Below are 23351 nucleotides of genomic sequence, written 5' to 3'. Positions count from 1 at the left end.
CCCAGCGGCAGCCAGGCCCAAGAAGCCAAAGACCCATTCACCCATCCCGTCCCGCTTCCGCCTTCCGGCCACCCCCGGCGCATTCAATGGCAGCCCCGGCGGCCACGGGCATTGAAGCGCGCGTGGGGACCAGCAGTTAGACGTGAGCGGCTGCCTGCCGGCGTTGAGACTTTGAGACCGTCGACGGCCGCACCGTCGTGGTTGTCGTTCTACAGTGCACCGGCAACCAAGGCGCCACGGGCCACGGCCACGGCAGCGAGACGCCGAAACCTGAGCTGCTCCTCGCTTCCGCTTCACGGGGTTGTTGGGCGAGAGCTCCCTCTGATGGTTGGATCTGGACGAGCGGCTGAGCAGATAGCTGTGCAACGTGCCACTCTAGAGCCCAACTTTCAGTACGTAGCACATTATTACTAGGCAGCTGCAGAGAGCGATGGTTACTGTGCCTGATCTTCTTTTTAGCTATGGTAGTTATTCTGATGATCCTGGCACTTCACCAAGTTTTGCCTGGCCCTTCGATCCGCGACCCCTTGCTCGATCGGTGACGCTTCAGCAAGGGTCAGTAGAATGGAGAAGCTAACAAACAATATTTTTTTTTAAAAAAAAGGTGACTAGATGATCATTTTGTGTTAATTTCGGTGTCTACTAGTACTCCATTATCGTCTTCCATGCAATCCACGTAGGCCGCGCATGCATCCTAGCTAGCTCGTTCATCTTGGGACGGTCGCATCCGTCGCAGGTTGCTCCTGTGCACGTTAATTAATTATTAGAAGGAATAAATTGATTGACCCGTAGCATAAAAGGGACTGCAAACTTTTTCTATGGTAAATTTCTGAGCGTTTTCAACCTAATGAAATGACATACCACATGGATAAAATCGGTAACAAGACATAAGATTTATGGGAAGAAAGAGTAGAGTTCCATCAAACTAATGAAACCTTTGAAAGAGGAATGAAATCCCACCGAGACCAATTTGTATCGATCGCATGAGGGCATGCCTAGTATGTAGTAGTTGCCTTACATACGATTTGCATGTGGTTAAACAGTTGGCACATTTTTTATGATGTTGAAATTTTTTTAGATTATGGAAAAAGTTCCAGCGTTGATCATTCATATGTGAATGACTACGGCCAAAAGAGGTACAAGAGTTCTTATAGACTCTAAATCTCGAATGAGGGATTTCACAAATACAAGAAAGCTGTAAAACAAAGAAAGAAAACTAGAATACTAAGCTCCAATCTTCTTCTTTATTCTCACTTCAATCTTGCAATTCACACAAGATCAATCAATCACATTTCTCATCTGCTTAAAAACTTGATGTCCACATTGTCTGTTGCTTGCCAAATTCTTCCCACAAATCTCCGCTAGCTCATAGGTGTGAGGAGATTTCAACATCTCCAGGAAGATAGTGGCATCAAGAGATGTCACCAATGTCGACACCAGCATAATGCCGGATAAGATTCGTCAAAACAGTTTCATGTACCACCAACACGAACTTGCAGCCAGGGTGGTCCATCGGCAAAGCCTCCAACGAGGAAAGTGGCGCAAGGAGCGTCACCTTTGCCGGCCAGCCTGAGTCTAGACTTGGATTTCTCCATACGCGCTTCGGCAAGAATGCCATGGCACGCCCATGGACCGCCGTGGGGTGATGCAAGGCAACAGCAGGGCCTCGTCGACAGGGTGGAAGCATAGCCCGCCGAGCCGACGAAGAAGCAGTAGGAAGACGGAGTGCATGTTGTAGCGAAAATGGCCTCTCATGCCATATTTCAATATAATATTTTGGCGATTGATGACACACACAACACTTGGACTAATATGATTATTAAGATGACTATTCTCAGGCTTTTAGGTTCAAGTGATGACAAAGAGAAGAGAGGCGTAGCAAGGCCCGAAGGGCCACCCCTACGGGGGTTCCGCTCTTCGGTCCAAGGGACAAGAATTGAGGCATTTTGCTATCATCGGTTAAACCGATGTAGGGCAAAATGAACTCACCGGTGCAATCACAGAGAAGGTCTGCGGGCTAGGGTTTTACACCGGATGAACCGACGCTACGGAAATTGTATACGTCGGTTCATTGGCAGATGAAGACCGAGGAAAATGCCTACACCGGTTGAACCGACGATGCATCGGTCAATTGCATCGGTTCAGTTGTCCAGAGAGGTGGTTTTTGGAGGAACGTGAAGAAGTTACACTCACCGGTTAAACCGACGCTAATATTACATACACCGGCTGATTACATCGGTTAAACCGGCGATACACCGGTTGATTGATAACGGCTAGTTTTTCAAGTAGCAGTTTACATACACCGGTTGAACCGATGATGGCTTTTGGGGTATGTCGGATTAACCGGCGTTAAGCACATTTCGGGCAGCTTTTCTCCAACGGCTATATTTGCTTGTACTGTCTATATATACCCCCAAGGCCGGGCCATTTGATAAGTGCTGGAGTTCAAGGAAGTATACAAGAGCTAAAGATCATCTCCAACCACCATAGAGCTTCATTGTACATCATATAGGCTTAAGCACACTTGTGAGAGTGCTTAGTGCTTGTAATAGGGATTAGTTCTTGCGAGAGCTCCCTTGAGAGAAGTCTTGCTGCGGCAAGCAATCCTTGTGATTCGTCGTGTGACCCTCCGACTTGGTGTGGAGTGGCAACGACACTTTGTGCGGGGGAAGAGGAGGCCCCCTCCTTGGTGGAGAAGCTCCGTAGTGGATTTCGGCCGGGTGACCGAGAGAGACGGTGGCGGTGCACGAGACTCGGTGTCTTGTGGGCACTTGCCTTTGCTTGCCGGCATCGCCATTGGTGGCGTAGTGCAAGACGGTGATCGGAAGAGCCTCGGTGTCCCGTGGACGTAGGCGTTTATGCCGAACCAAGTTACATGACCGTGTCTACTCGGGAGTTTGCATCCCTCTTGCACTTACCTCTTTACTTACCGCATTACGTTTCCGCACCTACTCTACCTTGCATACCTTTACTTTCCTAGTTAGTTTGATTAGGATTAGCTAGGTTGCAAGTCTTTTTTAGGGGTAAGTAGAGAGTAGCATAGATAAACCTTAGTCATAACTAGCATGCGTAGGACGTGTTAGGTTTATCTTATGCAAGTGGTTTGAGCCCTAGGTTAAAAAGCGATTAGCGACCCTATTCACCCCCTCCCCTCTAGGGTCGGACACCCCGGTGACCCTTACACATGTCCAGACAGAGCAAGCAGCGTTGGGAGGCGATGGTGGGCGAAGCCTAAGCCCTCCGCCATTGGGCGACAGCGGGCTGTCTGCCCCACCCCACCCGAGCGGATCGCGAGAGAAGCCCGCAGGCAAGGGAGCACCAGATTTAGGTGAGGTGTCACCGGATCCAGGCACAGGCGGCCCAAATCCGCCAGCGGCCGCCGCCCCATCACCGGCAGCACCACCGGGAGGGAGGGGAAGGGGAAGAGCAACTGGGCACAGCTTCTGCCGATTCGATCGGAGGGTCACCGTGTCCTACAAATGGGTTGCCGAATCTGGCGAGCCCTGGCCCGTAATGGTCTTTGCCAGCCGGCGGCGAGGAGGGCCGTTTGAGGAGGGAGGGAGGGGGGAGCTCAGGGGACTGCGTTGAGATGGGAACTTCCCGCCGCCGTCGTCCTGATACTTGGACGGATTTCAGACGAGGTGCTCCAGCGGCGGCAAGGATAAGAAGGAGGTGTGGGAGGCTGGTGTCGGGGGCCGCGTTTTTCCTCTCTATTCGCCCCTATGGGCGACGCGGGGCAACCTCAGTTAGGGTTTTATGACTTGCGTGTACTTCCTGCTATGATGTTGAAATCATAGATAGCATATGAATCTTATGGCACATTTTATTGATAATGTTTTATTGAGTAGTTATCCAACAGTAAAAACTATCAAAGATTCTACAGCACCAGATTTGCCCAATCTTGAAACTAGTCCCCGTCCGAACCACAATTAAACCCGGCCACTCGTGTATGTTGGTGCGCCATAAAGCGTCGCTGCTGCTCATCAGCTCACCTCTCTCCTCGCGCAAGCGACGCTGAAAATTGAAGAGCCGGCCGTCGACAGCTTTTATTATTGCAACCTTAAGTTATTAGCGACAACGGTTTGTGTGATTGAGGGTGTGTTTAGTTGGTGAAAAAGTTTGAGTTTGGGTACTATAGCACGTTTTGTTGTTATTTAATAATTAATATCTAATTATAAAATAATTAACATTGTTAAATTCATTTCGTGGGAATCAATCAGACTGTGTAATTAGTTATTTTTTAAATTATATTTAATATATATGTATCTAAAAATTCGATGTGACAGATAAAAAAAATTAGAAACTAAACGGGCCTGATTGGATCATGCATGCTGCTGCATGGAGTACTCCTCCAGCTCTCCCAGCCGTAGTACGGTCTCGCCTTTTTCTAGCTGTCTCAACTGTTCCGATTACCAATTGATGCTGCTTTTAGTTTCCAAAAAAATTTGCGCAGTATCCGTCATATCGAATTATTAGACACATGCATATAGCATTAAATGCAGTTAAAAAAATAACTAATTACATTGTCTAACTGATTTCTCCTAGATGAATCTAATGATACTAATTAATTCATAATTAGATATTAATTATCAAATAACAATAAAATATACTATAATAGCTAAATCCAAGCTTTTTCACCAACTAAACACCCCCTTAATCGCCGAAGGAATGCGTGCTTGGGTAAACATGGGAGAGAGGCATCCGATCTTCCCGTACGCCCGGGCCCTGTGTGTTTCTGGGGTCCAGTTGGCAGTTTACCAGTACTAGTACTGTGCTTAGATGCATGCTTCATCTATACTACTCCTAGATCGTTGCTGCCAGTAACAGATGATCTGAAATCGTATTGGAGTGCTAATGTGCTACTCTTGGTAAGAAATACTATGCATGTTTGAAAAAAAATCTTATTAGAAGGTAAATCGGACCATCTAAAAGAGTGAGGGAGTAAATCTGAGTTTAAATTTTGTTTGGAGTAAAGGGGACACAGTAGGTTGGTGAGGATAGTAAAATGTATTTCTTTTTTTTCTAAAAAGAATTAACTAGTATCTTTACATCATAAATAAATCCGAGAAACTTATGATATGAATGAAGAAATGTTTCAAGGGAATCGTACGCATTTGTTCTTAATATTACCAAATCAATATTTTGAAAGCTAGCGGTCGTTGTGTTGTGATAAGATTTACCGAGAAAGCAGGACTACTTCTGATAAGCTCTATTTTTTTCCTTTCCCCTCTAATAGGCACAGTAGTTAGAATTGTCCGCATCCAGTTCGCCATTTCAACCTTTGGATCGCAAAACATTAGTAACTCAGCGCGGTAATCTCTGGATAATCAGAACTAACTACGCCCCCCCCCCCCCCCCCAGTAAAAAAGAAAAAGAAGGCGCCCCCACCAACCAGGAGGCCGAGTCAATCCAAACGGTATGGAAAGCGATAGCGACGACGAGGAGAGGAGGGAGCTTGGCGCCAATAAATAGGCGGCCGGGTCATCGGCCAACCCCATCGCCCGCTGCTCTCCTCTTCGTCCTCCTCATCCTCCTCTCTCATCTGTTCACTCCCGGCCCTGTCCTCCTGCGCCCATCCCAGCGTACCACCCGAGGAGGGAGATGGCCGGAGGCGGCGACAACTCCCAGACGAACGGAGCTCGCGACCAGAGGGCCATGGAGGAGGGGAGGAAGGACGAGTTCGCCGGCGACCGGGGCTGCGCCGCCGCCATCTCCATTCCCTTCGTTCAGAAGGTGAGGCACCGTGCCGCCCTGCATTATCATGTTCAGATTTACCAGGGCGGGTTTTGTGTTCTTGTAGATCCGACCTTTCCTAGCATGCCAACTAAGTGCCCGCTGATCCAGGGCCGCTACATGCAGTAGGCCAGAGTGTGTGTGTGTGCATGACGTGCAAAACTGGCACATCCTTGCCAAGCTAGCACTAGCATAGCATCCCCGCAACCAATAGTCCCTGCCCTGTCTGCATCTAGCATCATGACAAAATAAAACCTAGTCACAAATTAAATGTCATGAACACAAAGATGAACACAGTAGTTAGTTAGTTAGTTCTGCATGAAATAAACACGAAGATTTAATTAGTTCCTTCGATCGGGAAAAAAAAGAAAGACACAGAAAGATTATTATCTTGTCTTAAAAAAGAACCGATTTTTGGCCGCAGATCATCGCAGAGATCTTTGGCACCTACTTCCTCATGTTCGCGGGGTGCGGCGCGGTGACCATCAACGCGAGCAAGAACGGCGCCATCACGTTCCCGGGGGTGGCCATCGTGTGGGGGCTGGCGGTGATGGTGATGGTGTACGCCGTCGGCCACATCTCCGGCGCGCACCTCAACCCCGCCGTCACCCTGGCGTTCGCCACCTGCGGCCGCTTCCCGTGGCGGCAGCTGCCGGCGTACGTGCTGGCGCAGATGCTGGGCTCCACGCTCGCCGCCGGCACGCTGCGCCTCATGTTCGGCGGCCGCCACGAGCACTTCCCGGGGACGCTCCCGACCGGCTCCGACGTGCAGTCGCTCGTCATCGAGATCATCACCACCTTCTACCTCATGTTCGTCATCTCCGGCGTCGCCACCGACAACAGAGCCGTAAGATGATTTCTTTTCTTCTTTTTCATTTCATTCGGCATGAATTTGTTCCAAAAACGAATTAATAACTCATGAAACAGTTGATAATTCAGTAACTAATAACCGACCTGTGGTTGTGCATGCAGATCGGGGAGCTGGCAGGGCTGGCCGTGGGCGCAACCATCCTGCTCAACGTGCTCATTGCCGGGTAAATACTCAGCTCCAAATATTTACTAGTATGAGTTAATTACAGTAAATAAACAATAGGGATTTCGCATGAACCTAGAGTGACACCAGCTAGCTAGGGTTGTCAGTTGTCACAAGCAATACTTTTTAAAGTCCCAAACTTTTTAACTTTTCACACCGCACCCAAAAAACTATCACCGCGCAGTAACAAGAGTAGTGTGTGTTTTTGCCAAGTCAAAAAATGAAAAATAAAACAAAGATAGTTGTGGGTGTCGCTGTCGGTAGCAGGGTTTTATGGAGGCCATAAAGACCGTCATGTGAGACGAGTCATGGCGTACGAGCAGGAGCAGCTTTGAGTGTGGTTGGTGGTGACCAGTGCACAGCCATTAATGTGAACTTAATACCACTACCACTAGAACTAGTACAATTGTACTCCTATGTGTAATGTCTGGGCACCTCTCTTCTCCTCTCTTCTCTTGTGAACACTGACCGCCCAACCCACCCTGACCTGTGTGAAAAAGTATAGCGTACCCTAGACTTTCTTTTGTTCATTATTAGTAATTTTGGTGCGCTAAGTTATACTTTGAATTTTGAGAAAAAAAAGATTAATTGTTTCACATAATCTTGTACTTTTTTTCATGCTTGACTGCCTGCTCAAGAGGGAGAAAACAAAAGAAAACAAGGGCCCCGTTTAGTTCTCAAAAATTTCTCACACTATCTGTCACATTGAATCTTCGGACACATACATAGAGTATTAAATATAGTTGAAAAAAATAACTAATTACACAGTCTAATTGGTCACCACGAGCTGAATATTTTAAAACTAATTAGTTTATAATTAGATATTATTTGTCAAATAACAACGAAACGTGCTTCAGTATCAAAATCCAAAAATTTTCGCAACTAAACACACCTAAGAAGGAAAAAGCTGACAAATAAATGTGTTGCATGCTGTGTGGCAGGCCCGTGTCCGGCGCGTCGATGAACCCTGCTCGGAGCGTGGGCCCGGCGCTGGTGAGCGGGCAGTACCGCTCCATCTGGGTTTACCTGGTGGGCCCGGTGGCGGGGGCCGTGGCGGGGGCCTGGGCCTACAACCTGATCCGCTTCACCAACAAGCCCCTCCGCGAGCTCACCAAGAGCACCTCCTTCCTCCGGAGCATGAGCAGGATGAACTCCGCCGTCTGATCGCTAATCAACCGCGAGCCCACCAGTCAGAGCTGATGTGGCAGGCCATCATCCTTACGTGGGGCGGCCTGGGGGCATTTCAGTAATCTAGCACCTATTCACCTGTGAGAGTATATATACTACTATATACTTCATCCGTTCCAAAATGTAGGTCGTTTTGGCTTTTTTTGATTCATAGTGTTTATTATGCATCTAGATATAACATATGTCTAGGTACATAGCAAAATATATGAATCTAAAAAAATCAAAATGACCTGTATTTTGAAACGGAGGGAGTATATGTGTGTGACTGTGTGTGTGGAGGACATGGGGGATGAAGGGTTGGATAATCAGATGGTGATGGATGTGGCAGTGTCCATGTACGCCTGTTTCGATAACTCGAATTAATCAGTGTTGGTCAGACTCAAGACATGTTATCATCCCCATGCTTACCTTACTCTTCTTGGACCTTGAATTCTGCAGTTCCAAACGTGTTCTGGTTCTTTCCAAGAGAAGGAGGTTGTTTCTCGGAACCAAACTGCTACTCTGTCTGCCTCTGATCTTGTCTTTGTGCAAGGCTGCCAAAAACATGGCCACTGAAACGAATCCACTCGCTCTAGTCATAGCTGAACCTGTTCTCTTTGGTGTCACTATGTTGTGTTTGCCAATCAATGGATAACTGAACCTGTTCCCTGTGTTTGTCAATCAACGGATCCGAGGTCATCTTCTCAAGATGATCGCTCTTGGAAACCTTAGGATTTAGTTCAAGTTTATGCTACCCCCTCTTCTCTGCAAACAGTAGCAAAATGGCACACCTGTGTTCTCTAGCATTGCATTGCACAGGTGGAGGCCTTCGGTGCCTCTTTTCAGCGCAAAACTGTGAGGGAATTCTGCAAAGAGAACGACGACATAATTCATCAGTTAATCATTCGCGCCGTCATGCGGCCAAAGCAACAAGATTATACATTATAGAGAGGGCACAAGCACAACATGATCTGTCCCTATACAAGTTACAAGTTGGAGCATCAGGTGTATGGTAGATCCTTATTAGTCAATATGTAGGAAAACAACATTGTTCTTGCAACCAGATTAGCGCATCCGGGTTAGTTAATTTGTACAATCCATTTGCTGGGTATGAAAGGTGACCTAGGGCGCACAGATGCATACTCCACTCGAGCTCCTGCCTGGATGCCTGGTGGCGACCACACATTCACACGATATCTATCAGTATGCTCAATACATTTTTCTTTGTGAAGGGCTTGCATAACACATTACGTGTCTTCAGATCACTATACCATCAAGTTCTAGTACTCGGTTTTGGCGGAACTCAAGTCAGATCCTTTGGACCACTTGTAGGAAGAATCATATACTTGCTGGAAGCATCAGATCGAATGTTTGCTCTTTGCAATGGCTGCATTGGGCTAAAAAAAATTGCCGACACCATGAGCCTTGCTGCCTAGCAACTCATGGCAATGAGCTCACAGCTTCAGAGAGGAGGAGCTCGAAGATGGGAGGTAGCCACTGTCCTTGCTGGTGTGGCGCAAGATCGAAGGATCACTTGATGGCATCTGGGACCAATCTGTTTTGCTGTCATTCATGGAGCATTTGGATGGCATCTGGGACCAATCTGTTTTGCTATCATTCATGGAGCACTGGGATCGGGCAATGTCGAATCGCAAGTCCTCACTTAGATTGTCGTTATCAGGTACAACTTCGATGGGGATCTGACCGCAAAGCATCTTCACCACTGAAGACATTCTTGGCCGCTGAGTCGGTGACGTTTTTGTACAAAGGAGAGCTATGTTCAGCAGCCTCAGTGCCTGCTCTTGCGAGTAGTCAGAACCGAGACGCTGGTCCACCAATTCTAGCAGCTTCCCTTGCTGATTCAACCTTTCGGCCTGAGGTTGATGAAAACAAAGTTTATTAAAGCAACTACTTGAACACACAATCAGCCGAATTGTGAACAAAAGCTGTGCAAGTTTAACAGCAGCTTAATAGAAGATAGAGTACTAAATAACTTTGTCAAGTAAGATTAAAGTAAACTTTGACGTGTTAACTGTGAAATTGAGTCCTAAAAGATGAGAAAAAACAGCAGAACAATGTCATACCCAATCAAGAAGATGCAGATATTCTTCATTAGACATGCTATTTATATTGCTCATGCCACTAACAATCTCTAGTGCCACCACTCCATAGCTGTAGACATCCGCTTTGCGTGTCAAGCATCCTCTTGTGGCATATTCAGGTGCCATATAACCACTGACACAACAACAAGAACCACCAAAAGTATCATCAGATATGCACCATTAGATCCATTATGAAATATAATTTCATAGTTTACTTCTTTCATATGGTAGGTTTTAATACTTGTCTCTATAAAATGGGTCAAACTTAAGATAGTTAGAACTAGAACAAAGTCAGGATCCCTTATATCTGTGGATGGATAGAGTATTATAAACAGAGAAATAATTACTCCAGCAACCAGAGAGATCTTTTCAAAAAGGTTAAGCAATTTTATCGCACTAGAAAATTAAAGAACAAAGCACTAGAGAATCAACTTACACAGTTCCAGCAATCCGAGTGCTCACGCGGCCACAGTCATCATTCAGTTTAGCCAAGCCAAAATCCGATATTTTTGGCTGCAGCTTTTCATCAAGAAGAATATTTGATGGTTTAATATCTCTGTGGACGATTTTTAATGTAGATTCTTCGTGGAGATAGGCCAGGCCTTTCGCAGTTCCAAGGCAGATGTTGTACCTTGTTGTCCAATCTAATTTCAACTGATGCTCTGCACGACCTAACAAATGTCTTATTATTAGAACAGCATGCACTTACTAGCTATTAGTGTTTTACTACTGTAAGATAAATTCATTCCAGATCAAGAAGTGCAACTTTACAAACATTACCAGGATTTATAATGGCTTACCAAAAAGTGCACGACCAACACTGTTATTTTCCAAGAATTCATATATCAGCAGAAGCTGGTCCCCATCAATACAACAACCAAAGAGCCTCACAAGGTTTGGATGCCTTAGAGCCGATATTATTCCAATCTCGTTTAAAAACTCACGATTTCCTTGGCTTGACTTTGAAGACAGCTTTTTTACTGCTACTATAGTACCATCTGGCAGTGTACCCTGAAGACAAGAGATTAGTGTACGATTTATTTCCAGACAACTCTGAACAATTGCATAGATGTTCACCAAAGAATAGGAAACAAAACGTGCTAAATCAAAATCCTTGTTTCACAGCTATGAATGAGCTTGTCTCTCTTGATGATTATTTCCATATATGTTCATTGTCATCTTAACCCCATGAGTATGTTGTGTTGAGTTGGTTACCTTGAAAACAGTTCAGACCATCCTTTCTTTGGAACAAAAAAAAGGTTAGCATCTAAAGTCATGAAAAAAGGCATTGCTTTGGTTTTCTAATTTCACAAAAACTACCAACACGACACATGATCAGGAAAAAGGATTAGTACTTTGCGATATGTTGTAGTACTCAGCGACTAAAAAGAGATATATATTATCATGCAGTTTATTCCATTGCTTCAGAAGTAATGAAATTTGGGTGTGATCCCTGCTGTGGAAAAATCATGCAGTTTATGTGAAAGTGGACAAGGTAACAAAGTACACTATTTTTTCCATAACACCAGAAGGGAGGTTATATTAAAATTCATAGCTTTTACCTTGTAAACAGGTCCAAAGCCACCCTCTCCTATTTTATTTGCGGGGTCAAAATGTTTTGTTGCAGATTCAATCTCTTTCAGGCTAAAGAAATACTGTGCCCTTGTTTGAAGCTCTGAAGTATTAGTTTTCCTTCCTTGGTAAAAGGAATGTTTACCTGTGATGACATATGGCAGTACAATATAAATGCTGATGGCATAAATACAGAAGTGGTTTAAAATTTTAAATACCTGAAGAAAAGAATATTAATTTTGCCAAACTTAAATTTGCTAAATCATTGCACATAGCACATAAAAAGTACATTAGAAACATGAAACAAGTTATTTTCAGCCATAACTAAGTTTTATGAGCCTGACGAGCTTAAAATTAAGATAGGCAAACAGCCGTCAAACAAGTTGAACAAGGAGCATAGTCCACCATGTAAATGTGAAGTCTTCCCTACCTCACAACAACAAGAGAAGACTGTCCTTTGTTTAGAAAGAAATACATCGTGGTACAATCAAACAGGAAACAACCAGATTACATTGAACATCCAACCGTGTTAGGAACATCATAAATGTTCTAAATGCAAAATAAGAGGGAATATTGGACTCAGTGCACGGGAAATACTCATTGTCGTGGTGTTGCAAACCACGGCCGGGTGGCGGAAGGCACCCGCCCTAGCCCAGAGGGTGTGTACTCAGGGGGTAGCTAGTCTTAGATCGATCTCCCTCAAGAACACAAGAAACACAGCAGGATTTAGAGTGGTTCGGGCCGCCGGAGCGTAATACCCTACGTCCACTGTGTGTTGTATTGCCTTCCCACGAGAGTGAGGAGGTGCGAGAGCTTGAGTCTGTATGGAGAGCATGTGTTCTAGCGGGCGTGCTCTCCCTTTTATATGTCCAAGGGGAGCACGTACACTGAGCGGGGCCCCGACATATGGACCCGGCGATGTATTATAAACTACATTTTGGCCTTCAATGCCTCAGATCCGGAGATCTTGTCGTCGGCTTCCGTGCGTAGCTTCTGACCAGGGATGGTCTTGAGCTGTCCTGTCAGAGTAGAGTCTAGTCTTTGCAGTCGCGCGTCGAGGTCATGATGAAGCGCCGAACTACTGACTCAGTCCACTGTAGCAGCGTGCACTGTTGCTTCAGTTAATAGCTGGTCATCATGACTCGTCGCCCACGCGCGCGGCGCTGAGACACTGCTGCGTGCCTCGGTAACAGACGAGCCGCAGTGTGGACTGACAAAAGCTGCCCCGTGCCTAGAGGCAGCAGAGCCCGCTTCAACCACTCGCACTTAATGCGGGTGGGTGAGGGAGCTTCCAGCGGAAGGCTTGCGCCTGCGCCCGCGTCTGCGTGACACGTGGAGGCTCCGGACCCCTCCCGAGCTGCTAGCTGAGCCGAGAGCTCACGGGATCCGGATAGGCACGTGGAGGTCCCGGACCCACCTGCGGGGGTCCGGGTCCACGGTCACAGGTGCAGAGCATTTTCACCTCTAAGACACGTGGTGACACCGGACCTGTCCCCGAGCGGGAAGCGGGTCCGGGACCGTTGGTCCGGTGAGATGGAGTCGGACCCCAGGGGTCCGGCTGCTCAGCTCCTTAGGGCGTAGTTACGGATAACTACGCGAGTCTTGGCACAGTAGGAGTGGGTACCCCAGTTGCAGGGTACCGACAGAGGCCCCCGGGCCTGCCTCGGGAGAGGCGACGAACCCGCAGGTGGGGCCACTACTGTGAGCAACTTGGCTGCTTCTGGCGCTCAGCGGTGCGCGCCGCAAGGGTCTTGTCCTGCATCGTCCATCCTTTGGGTCACCTGCTGCATCATCACATTTGGACCTGCACATGACTCAAGGTAGATGCTTAGTAGCGTGCCCACGGGTCCCAAATCCTGTTGGCTGTAATCCTTTGACATAGACAGCTAGGTTCAGTGAACGGAGCTCAAGGGGCCGGCCTTTAGGTTAAGAGAAAGTCCGGACCTCCAGGTTCCCAGTCCTAGGTACTACGGCACTCATTCACAGGAGGTGGTGCGTGCAGGCTTAGGGTACGGAACCAGGCTAAGCGGCTACACGGCTCCGGACCTCCCCGGAGAATGAGTGCGCTTCCCTGAACCTGCAGGTTCCCAGGGGTCCGAACCCCTCTCTTCCATGAGGGGTCTCGAGCTAAGTCACTAACTAGCCAACTCAATTCGGACCACAATCACCGCACAAGAGTAAGAAGCCACGTGGGGGTTAGCGCAACAGAATGCGTAAATTAAAATTGGAATGTAACATCCTTAGAGGCGAACTGAGAATAAACTTTTCCTTTATAACTAGATGTACATGAGATGTGCGATGTAAGCCAGAACACGGGTTTATGAGGCCGGAGCTGTCCGGACCTCCGGGCCCCCAGTCTTAGGTACTACGGTACTCGCCCTAGGGAGGTAGAGCATGCAGGCTTAGGGTACGGAACCAGGCTAAGCGGCTACACGGCTCCGGACCTCCCCGGAGGGTGAGTACGCTTCCCTGAACCTGGTTCGCAGAGGTCCGGACCCCTCCACGGGGGAGGCTCACCGGACTGGACCACACGGAAGTACTACCTAGTTACAAAGGAAAATGTTTTATTCCCTGCTGGGCCTCTAAGGGTAGGACTTACAGAGATGTAGAGTCGGGGGTGCGACCGGAGTCGGCTTTCCGCCGGAGAGAGCCACCAGAGTCGGCTTAGTGCGACCGGAGTGGGCTTTCCGCCGGAGCGGGCTTGGTGCGACCGGAGTCGGCTTTCCGCCGGAGCGGGCTTGGTGCGACCGGAGTCGGCTTTCCGCCGGAGCGGGCTTGGTGCGACCGGAGTCGGCTTTCCGCCGGAGCGGGCTTCCTCTCATGAGTGAGGTATGCTGCGAGCTGGGATTTGTCGCTCCGCCGCTCGCAGCTTGTGAGGGGGCCCTTGACGGGCGCCCTGACTCTTGCCGACGTGCAGCGCGCGCCGCTGCCGACGGTGGCTGCTCCACGGGCACGGTTGCCCCTGGCGCAGGAAGGCGAGAGGCGTGTGGCGCGGATGACGCCACACCCTCCGTCATCTCCACGTCGTCGTGGTGGTGGGAGTGCTCAACCACCCGAGCCATGGAGATGGGCAAGAGATGAGCTAAAACTAGCTAAAGCCCCCCTACCTGGCGCGCCAAATGTCGTGGTGTTGCAAACCACGGCCGAGTGGCGGAAGGCACCCGCCCTAGCCCAGAGGGTGTGTACTCAGGGGGTAGCTAGTCTTAGATCGATCTCCCTCAAGAACACAAGAAACACAGCAGGATTTAGAGTGGTTCGGGCCGCCGGAGCGTAATACCCTACGTCCACTGTGTGTTGTATTGCCTTCCCACGAGAGTGAGGAGGTGCGAGAGCTTGAGTCTGTATGGAGAGCCTGTGTTCTAGCGGGCGTGCTCTCCCTTTTATATGTCCAAGGGGAGCACGTACACTGAGCGGGGCCCCGACATATGGACCCGGCGATGTATTATAAACTACATTTTGGCCTTCAATGCCTCAGATCCGGAGATCTTGTCGTCGGCTTCCGTGCGTAGCTTCTGACCAGGGATGGTCTTGAGCTGTCCTGTCAGAGTAGAGTCTAGTCTTTGCAGTCGCGCGTCGAGGTCATGATGAAGCGCCGAACTACTGACTCAGTCCACTGTAGCAGCGTGCACTGTTGCTTCAGTTAATAGCTGGTCATCATGACTCGTCGCCCACGCGCGCGGCGCTGAGACACTGCTGCGTGCCTCGGTAACAGACGAGCCGCAGTGTGGACTGACAAAAGCTGCCCCGTGCCTAGAGGCAGCAGAGCCCGCTTCAACCACTCGCACTTAATGCGGGTGGGTGAGGGAGCTTCCAGCGGAAGGCTTGCGCCTGCGCCCGCGTCTGCGTGACACGTGGAGGCTCCGGACCCCTCCCGAGCTGCTAGCTGAGCCGAGAGCTCACGGGATCCGGATAGGCACGTGGAGGTCCCGGACCCACCTGCGGGGGTCCGGGTCCACGGTCACAGGTGCAGAGCATTTTCACCTCTAAGACACGTGGTGACACCGGACCTGTCCCCGAGCGGGAAGCGGGTCCGGGACCGTTGGTCCGGTGAGATGGAGTCGGACCCCAGGGGTCCGGCTGCTCAGCTCCTTAGGGCGTAGTTACGGATAACTACGCGAGTCTTGGCACAGTAGGAGTGGGTACCCCAGTTGCAGGGTACCGACAGTCATACCACAAAGCAGGAGCTCAACAAACACAAAGCACTAATATTAAAACTGCAAGACAAAAAGACAATGTGATCTTCAATCATTACCCAGTGAAGAGCCAACAGTATTTTTTGGTATGAATGTATGATTTGTGTGCATAAAAAACATTTTTCCGACACGAAAACAGATCAGGATTGGAAGTAGAGAGGGTGGCGAGGGCATCTCTACGATGGTGGCGGCCCTTGGATAGGAAGAAAGCTGCGATCGGATTCTTACCAGTGGCAACGATCCATGGATCAAGGGGTTAGAGATTTTACTTCCCGAGCCAAAAGCGAATTTGGGGTAACATTACCAAGTGCAATGGAAGGTGGGGTAAAACATGCAAAGAAATCCTTGTCCGATAGAAAAGATGACATACACAAAAATTGCATGATATAACAGAAAAAATGATAAACTCGTACAAAGGTCGTGTATTCGTGTAGAATCAACGAGGCTATCCGGTCCAAAAAAAACAAACAAACTCTAGGCTGCTATATTCCTGGTTTCGGCTGCTCAAGCCAATTTGAGAAAAGGTAAAAGTAAACACAGTCACTATACTACAGAAATAACAAAATTAATACAAAGGTAGGAAGCATGACATAGGATGTGAATGACGGTGGCTTAGAATAAGAGACGAACTTACCGTTTCCTTTTGCATTTTTCCTTGAGAAGACTTTGAAGTAGAAAGCTATCAGCAGAAGTATGATGGCAAAAGCTGCCGCGCCAATCACAATGGCAATCACCACTCCAATAGAGAGTCCATGGTGGTTCCTGCCTGCTGTACCGACACCAAGTTAGCAAATTCCCAACCATATAAGAAGATATGGTTCTGAACAACCGTTTTTTCCTTCTTCGTTTTATTTTTCACAAATTGAGCTCAAGAAGTGCCAATAAACATGGTGGTGTGAAGTACTCACTCTGCGTCACTGATATGGCTGAGATCAGCGGACCGTACACGCCGCGATAAGGTATTGCTGTGGTGCCTTTGCCTCCCCAGTAGAAGTGAATTTCCAGCGTGTTGTCTGTAATGTTGGTGGTAAAAATTCTATTGATCTCACGATGCGGGCTGCCAGCCTCATCTTCGATGTTGAAATCCTCCAGAACTTTAGAACCCTGAAAAGTTATCACAAAGTTCAGGTAACAATGCATTAGAATTTTTACTCTGCAAACTTGTCAAGTAGGATCAAATAAATTCATTAGAAGGTTGTAAAGTCAGGCAGGGATATAAACAGTTCAGGAGTAGCTGTTACAGCAATAAGTTAAGCCAACAAAAATTAAGCTGCTCAAACTAATAAAAACTTTGACATGCTACTTGTAATCTCATATCCAACTTCTGATGTTCACAACATCATAACTTTATCAGTAGGTTTGTAATACAGAAACTGTTTCAGATTATAATCGCCAGTCATTGACAAAGTGCTTGTATTTGCAAGATTTAACAGACCAGAGGCAAGTGTGACAAACTAGAAAAGTGGTACAATGAAAACCAAGATGCCAGCCTAATTGTGATAGGTTGGAAACCGCAAAAGGAAGAGACACTTTACCTGGATGAAGACATCGAAAACACGCTTGCCGTTGCTGGAATAAGTATGATCATCTGTGAATACAATCTCAGCAAAATGAAGCTCCACCGTATATTCACCATTCTCCATGCAAAGGCCATAGTATTTCAGTGACAGAGGTGAGAGACGAGCTTCAGTATATAGCTCGGGATAAGCTAGGGTCAGTTTCGATGCGTTTCTAGCAATGTAATCACCATTCTCATTACCCACAAAATCACCAGTGCTACTATATGCCCATTTCTTATCATCAGATAAAACAAAAGTTGATGTTCCTATTTGGGATGAATCATCCTCATAGGTATTCCCATTGACCGAAACACTTTTGCCTCCACAGTTGATGAACAGAGAGGAATCTGAGTATATTTGAATGAAAATATTCAGCACTCAGTTCTCAAAATACTGATTGTTAGTAACTCTGTTGTATGTAAATAAACTTACGATGTGGTCTGGTTGTGCAAGGAAGTCTCTTTCTTAAACATGGTTGCAACCTTGCAAAAGCAAAATAATTGTCAATTATAGCTATTTTCTTTCATGGACTCTTAATAGTAGAAAATATTGTCTTGAACTATTTTTGTACGATCTTACGAATTGTCATTTGAAGATGAAAAGGTTGACACCATATTTCTGCAATTACAACATGCAAGGCATGTGAATACCATGAAAAACTAAGTTAATTGTAGGTGAGATCTTTGAAATTTACTTACAGGTTCACTTGCTGACACTCAGATGGAGGGTTACCTGTGAAGTTATTATATGATATATCCCTGCAGAGCATTAACCGTTGTCATGGAACAAGAAATTGACAGGATGAAACAAAATTTTGAATGATTTCATTCTTTAAGAAGTTATTAATTGGTCTGTACAGAAATGTATGAATGAAAATAGTCAGTCCATACAGAAGTACTAAGTTGGAGAATACGCACATGTTTACTTTATTGCTTGCTTTGTTTTTCAACATCCATGAAGGAAAATCTCCAGTCAGCATATTCTCAGTCAGGTACCTAAGTTTTTTATAAAAAAAATAAATGAGGTTCCATTAATACAATTACAGGTGAAAGATAACTCTTGATAGAAAGCTATTTGTGCATCAAGAAAAATTTGGGAACTTAAAACAATAATCTCACTGAACGCATATCTCACAAATATTGTAGTGCCACCATTCCTCCAAAATTTACTGGAACTTGACCAGTCAACTTGTTGAAGCTTATATCCCTGAAATTAATATAGTTCGTAGTAATTATGTGATCAGGGATTTCTGTGATCATGTGCGTCAAAGGCTTACTGATGATCAAGTTAAAAAACTCGGCCGGGTGGGGAAAGACCGCCCCACCGGTATTAGCTTAAGAAGAAGCCTCGGCTTCCCCGACCGAGAAAATCCCCGAACCCTGGCCCGCCCTGACACTGGGAGACGTAACCCCTGGGAACTACCTGCCTGGGCCATGTAAGGGTCCTCAGGCCGACCTGGGTCGTCTCACAACCAGTGCTTTGGCACACGGGGCCAGCGAGGGGATTTTTTTTACCCTCAGCCTGAAATTCGCTCCCACAGGGAGTCGAACTCAGGACCTGAGGGGTGCCGCCGGAGTGACTAACCAACTGGGCTAGCATCCTTTGGCACTGATGATCAAGTTACATTCGCAGAAAAAAAATGTCTACGGAATAATAGACAATGGGTTTGGATAAGCACTACGGAGTACTAGCCATCCCTAGAATTAGTACATGCACTCCATATATCTTTTTCTTTTCTTTTCTATTATAGCCCAATTGATGATTGGACATTGCAAACGGAAAAATTAATCGAAGAGAAACTGTACTCTTAAAATGACTAGTCAAAGCATATTACTTACAAGACTTTCAGGTACAGCATCTGTCCAAGGTAATAAGGTATTTCACCATATATGGAGCAATTTCGTAGGACCCTGGAACATAAAGGAAATTCAGTATTTATAGTGGAAAGGATTACAGGATGGCCTGGTTAAAATCATAGAAACATGAACTCACACTTCCGTAAGGTGCAGTGCATTTTGTAAGGGAGGAAATTTCATGCTTGGTCCACTCAAATCAGTCACCCTCCTGATGATGCATTACCTTTGGTCAATCACAGTCCTCTTTAAGTACCAAACTCCAATACAAGATAAAAAAAATGCGATAAAACCATAATGCAGCATGTGAAAGGTCTCATACAGTTCTGTCAAGTTCTTCAACAAGGAAATTTCTGGAGGAATAGGTCCACTCATCGATGTACCCTGCATATCGCTGGAAAATGAAGAGACAAGGTTAATATGGAAATCTGAGTAAATGAAGGTCTTTCTGATTCACTTCAACTGAAGGTCATAAGATGTTTGATATCAGAGTGTACTAACATTCTGTTGACGCTCTGCCAGTTCTTTATAAAGCTAGGTATTTTCCCTGAGATACTGTTCCCATCAATACGGCTACAATTGTTCAAATAGAAAGTTAGAACATTTTGATGAAGCAAGAACTTTACACAGTAAATATGAATGGGACATACAAATCTGTCATATTTGCCAGCCTGGAAAAGGTTGAGGGCAACTCTCCTGTGATGTTATTTGCAGAAATGAAACTGTAAGAGAAAAATGAGAAATGATTCCAGAAACTTTGCAAGATAATTAGTGCCAAAGAAATAATAAATTTCATTTGAAGATGCACTCATGACGTTTGGGATCCATATAATTTATCAGCGCGTTAATGGAAGAGAAAAATAAAAGAGGATAACTTAAACATTTTACTTATGCACGTCCTTACAGTTTGTTTATGCTAACTGACGAAAAAACTATAGCACAACATTTACATATAAATGATGCATTGATGCTACTAACATGTGGTTGGTTACATTACAAAATCCATGTCATGCCAAGATCCAAAGTTGCTGCAGATTTTCTTAATATTTTAAAAGAACTGTTAATTCAATTCAAGGTACCTTGGCTTAAGTCACCACAGATAAACAACAACGATAAAAAAAATCCTTCGATGAAGATCTAGCAAGGGATTAAAATAAATGATTTGGTACAAGATGATGGTTGAGAACAAGGGTATACAATCTCTGCAAAGTGCTGATGTTACCCAGCTCTGGTGGAATAGGACCCTCAATCTGATTGCCTTCGAACTGTCTGCGGAAAATGGTTAAAGGTTACTGTAGTTAGCTCTTCTCATCTTTCAGTTTTACCCCCAAGTTGCAGGTACTTGCAACAGGAGCAGAGATACAACTCACATAGATTTCAACATGGGCATGCGTCCAAGTTCCTTAGGTAATGTGCCACATATACGATTTCCCTGGAGAGACCTGTATATTCACCAGAATGCTGAATAAAGGACACGCACTGACATGCATACGTCTGACAAAATGATGGTGGCAGTGCAAGGCATACAGATTGTAAACAGGTAGGTCACCCCATGATGCTGGAATGGGTCCTTGAATGAAGTTGCGTGACAAGTCGCTGCAAGGAATGCAAACTATATGTTGTCCTGATTCACAGTGAATATGCTGAATCTCAGGTAGCTTGATGAACTTACAGATATCGCAGATAAGTAAGGTTGACGACTTCATCCGGTAGAACTCCACTAAGATTCTGCCGCATAAGCTCCCTATAATTCGACAACATTCAACTTAAAATGAAAGGCAATGGAACTATACTCAAGGATTCTTGGTGAGCACCGTTTCAGAGTAAAGAAAATAGCAGAATAATGGGGCATCTCTTACAATCTGACAATATGACACTCTGTATTGTTCTTGAATGAACAATCACATGTCACATTACTGATAAGAAATCCTGTGGAGTTGGCCCAATTTCCTGACGCGCTACATGGATCCACACTGAAATCCCAATCAGTCTTGTTAAGCTTGGTCGCTATACCTTTGAGTGCTTCAACTGGAAAAGCAAAGACAACCCGAATTTCAGCCAAGTAGTTAGTATGTACAAAATGTTGGATTATTAACAAAAAAAAAGTATTTCATTCTGCTCCCTGGGAAGCAAAAGAATTTAAAAAAATGGTGCCAGAGTAACAAGGGAAACATGAATCATCCCTGCATGAAGATGATACAGGGCAGGGCACACCACCTGAACATCCCACAACCTTCAGTAATTACCTTCAGTCAGTTGCCATGGTCCAACATTTGCAGGCAGTGGAAGCACTGCGAAACAGTTGTCACGGCCAACCTAAAATAAGGCTAAGTTGAGCAGCATGCTACAGGCAAGAGTGCTCACGGTCATCACTTGAGCAGTGCATTACCGACACCAACGCATCTTGCCAGCTCTGCGCGCCAACGCAAGCGCCCAGCAAGCGACTCAGCCATTTTGTCAAACACTTGGCGGGCACCCACCCATTGGACCAGACCAAGTCGGCCGCTCGCCAGCTGCCAGCAGCCTTCGTCATGCCCCACGGCGCGCAAGGTTGGACCATTGAAGGCGAAGACGCCGACCGCAGTCAGACAGCAAAGGCGAGAATTTTCTCCCCTGATAGGGTTTGTTTAGTTGGCGCGCTCGGCAAGTGGGGAACTGGCCTAATCTTGACGATCGCTCCCTCCCACGTGACGACATGCGCAGTGAATTAGAGCTAGTGTTTTGCGCTAACGACCCCAATAAATAACGATGACAATTTGCATCAGCACCCTGTTCGTGGTAGAGACTAGTCTAATCACTGAACACTGTAGTTTTTCAGTGCCAGATCAGAGGCAGTAGGAACTTACTATTTGCAAGAAGGATCACGCGAAAAGTTCCTTTTTTTCTTGGTGCTCAGACCATGTCTGCGCAACAATTTACCGAGACTTTGTATAACAAAAAAAAAGGAAACAATTTGGTGGCGCAAGTTCAAGTGCAAGCGTAGCAGAAAGTTGATGGAGTTCAAGTCCGGCCAGTGAGAAGAGAGAGGCGTGACGGCACCAAACCAACGCAATATGGAATAAGCTAAGCCAAGTTGCGCACAAGCTTCAAGCGCTTTTGTGAAGTGCAAAAAAAAATGGAGAATTAGTGTTTGTTCTTATCTGATCATCTTTATCAGCAAGTATGTGGTGTTGCATGCCCTACTGCTAGTCTCTTAAAAAAAAATTCGAATCCGATATATCACATATCCCTGCCGGCACCCTTGGTTAAGAAACAAGCATTCATCAAAACAGAAATTGCAGAATCGATCTTTTTTATGAAAAAATGCTGAAAAAATCACGCGTTATTCCAGGAGTACGATTCGAGGTATGCGTAGCTCAATCGACATAATCTCGGAGTTTTCACCGGACGAAAAAAAAAGTGCAACAATGGTAGATCCGAGAACAAGAGCAGAGCTCTGGAAAGAAACTGAAGGCTTGGAGGGGGAAAATCTCAGGGCGTGTACTGATGGGTGGTGCCTCACCTTCTTGCTCCGGCAGCAGCGTCGCCCGCGCCCCCGAGCAGCGCCCGCCATTGCTGCAGGCGAGGCCCAGGAGGAGCAGGACGAGGAGACGGAAGCCGCCGCCGCCGCGGGCCATCCCTCCCCTCCTCCCTTTTCCTCCTCACCGGCAGGGCTGTCCTCCTCACCGGAAGCCTAGAGCGAGTTCGCGCGATGCGCCGAGGGAGTTGGCAGGCGAGGCCTGTCCGGCCTGTGTGTGCGCGTGCGCGTGAACCTCTCGTTCCTCTCAGCTCGGCTGGGCCAGGCGGCTGCTGGTTTTGCTCGTGGCCGGCAGTGGCACACCAGCCGCCGGCCGCCTCGGGATTTGACCTCGGATATCTTTCGCTGCTGCGCGGAAGTCTATGGTCACCGCCGGTGAGCGGACTTAAACCAACCTCCCTGCGCCCGTGTGCTGGTGCTGCCATGCCCCTGTGCTTAATTAACTGAAGTACTCCTAGTGTGCAAGCATGTTAAACGCCCTCTGTCTTACATCAGACGAACCTCGTGTTAGTGTGGATGTAATTGTCTCCCCTCCTTTTATTTTTGTAGCACAATATGTAAGCACTATGCAAACTTTTTTTTTTATCTGGCTGCGATTTTGTAGATAAGCCAAGCAAAAATG

General features: G+C 46.6%; 2 protein-coding genes across 7 annotated transcripts; one reads left to right on the top strand and one right to left on the bottom strand.

Moving 5' to 3' along the window:
• The first annotated feature begins 5485 nt into the window (after positions 1–5485).
• Positions 5486–8366, top strand: LOC120655194 (aquaporin NIP1-1). The gene is made up of 4 exons (XM_039932943.1): positions 5486–5733; positions 6158–6580; positions 6706–6767; positions 7708–8366. Exons 1-4 carry the CDS (start codon positions 5602–5604, stop codon positions 7928–7930), a joined length of 840 nt encoding a protein of 279 aa, XP_039788877.1. The 5' UTR covers positions 5486–5601; the 3' UTR covers positions 7931–8366.
• Positions 8367–8819: 453 nt separating this feature from the next.
• LOC120655193 (probable LRR receptor-like serine/threonine-protein kinase At1g53430) lies at positions 8820–23137 on the bottom strand. Of its 6 annotated transcripts, none has more exons than XM_039932937.1 (24): positions 22715–23137; positions 21072–21240; positions 20885–20956; positions 20740–20808; positions 20583–20654; positions 20410–20481; positions 19863–19934; positions 19714–19785; positions 19535–19606; positions 19352–19423; positions 19198–19269; positions 18494–18565; positions 18277–18354; positions 18058–18117; positions 17939–17977; positions 17792–17841; positions 17336–17706; positions 16709–16904; positions 16435–16569; positions 11598–11752; positions 10836–11046; positions 10472–10706; positions 10018–10168; positions 8820–9807 (listed from the first exon to the last, which is right to left on the bottom strand). In XM_039932937.1, exons 1-24 carry the CDS (start codon positions 22827–22829, stop codon positions 9388–9390), a joined length of 3102 nt encoding a protein of 1033 aa, XP_039788871.1. In that variant the 5' UTR covers positions 22830–23137; the 3' UTR covers positions 8820–9387. The 6 variants fall into 6 exon arrangements, with proteins under 6 accessions (XP_039788871.1, XP_039788872.1, XP_039788873.1 ...); XM_039932938.1 differs by having other exon boundaries at positions 16435–16566; positions 22715–23135; XM_039932939.1 differs by having other exon boundaries at positions 8834–9807; positions 10472–10697; positions 22715–23085.
• Positions 23138–23351: the final 214 nt, after the last annotated feature.

The sequence above is a fragment of the Panicum virgatum genome, chromosome 1N (assembly GCF_016808335.1).
Source record: "Panicum virgatum strain AP13 chromosome 1N, P.virgatum_v5, whole genome shotgun sequence".
In the NCBI taxonomy this organism is placed as follows: Eukaryota; Viridiplantae; Streptophyta; class Magnoliopsida; order Poales; family Poaceae; genus Panicum; species Panicum virgatum.
The sequence above is the reverse complement of the archived record's forward strand: the minus strand, read 5'-3'. Positions and strand labels throughout refer to the sequence as shown.

Coding starts and splice junctions, on each gene's coding strand:
- LOC120655193 (XM_039932937.1), bottom strand. CDS start 22,829: ATGGCCCGCGGCGGCGGCGGCTTCCGTCTCCTCGTCCTGCTCCTCCTG. Junction 20,957..21,071: donor GAGTGTCATATTGTCAGATT/GTAAGAGATGCC, acceptor GTCGAATTATAG/GGAGCTTATGCGGCAGAATC. Junction 16,570..16,708: donor AGCCATATCAGTGACGCAGA/GTGAGTACTTCA, acceptor GTGTCGGTACAG/CAGGCAGGAACCACCATGGA.
- LOC120655194 (XM_039932943.1), top strand. CDS start 5,602: ATGGCCGGAGGCGGCGACAACTCCCAGACGAACGGAGCTCGCGACCAG. Junction 5,734..6,157: donor CCATTCCCTTCGTTCAGAAG/GTGAGGCACCGT, acceptor TTTTGGCCGCAG/ATCATCGCAGAGATCTTTGG. Junction 6,581..6,705: donor TCGCCACCGACAACAGAGCC/GTAAGATGATTT, acceptor TTGTGCATGCAG/ATCGGGGAGCTGGCAGGGCT.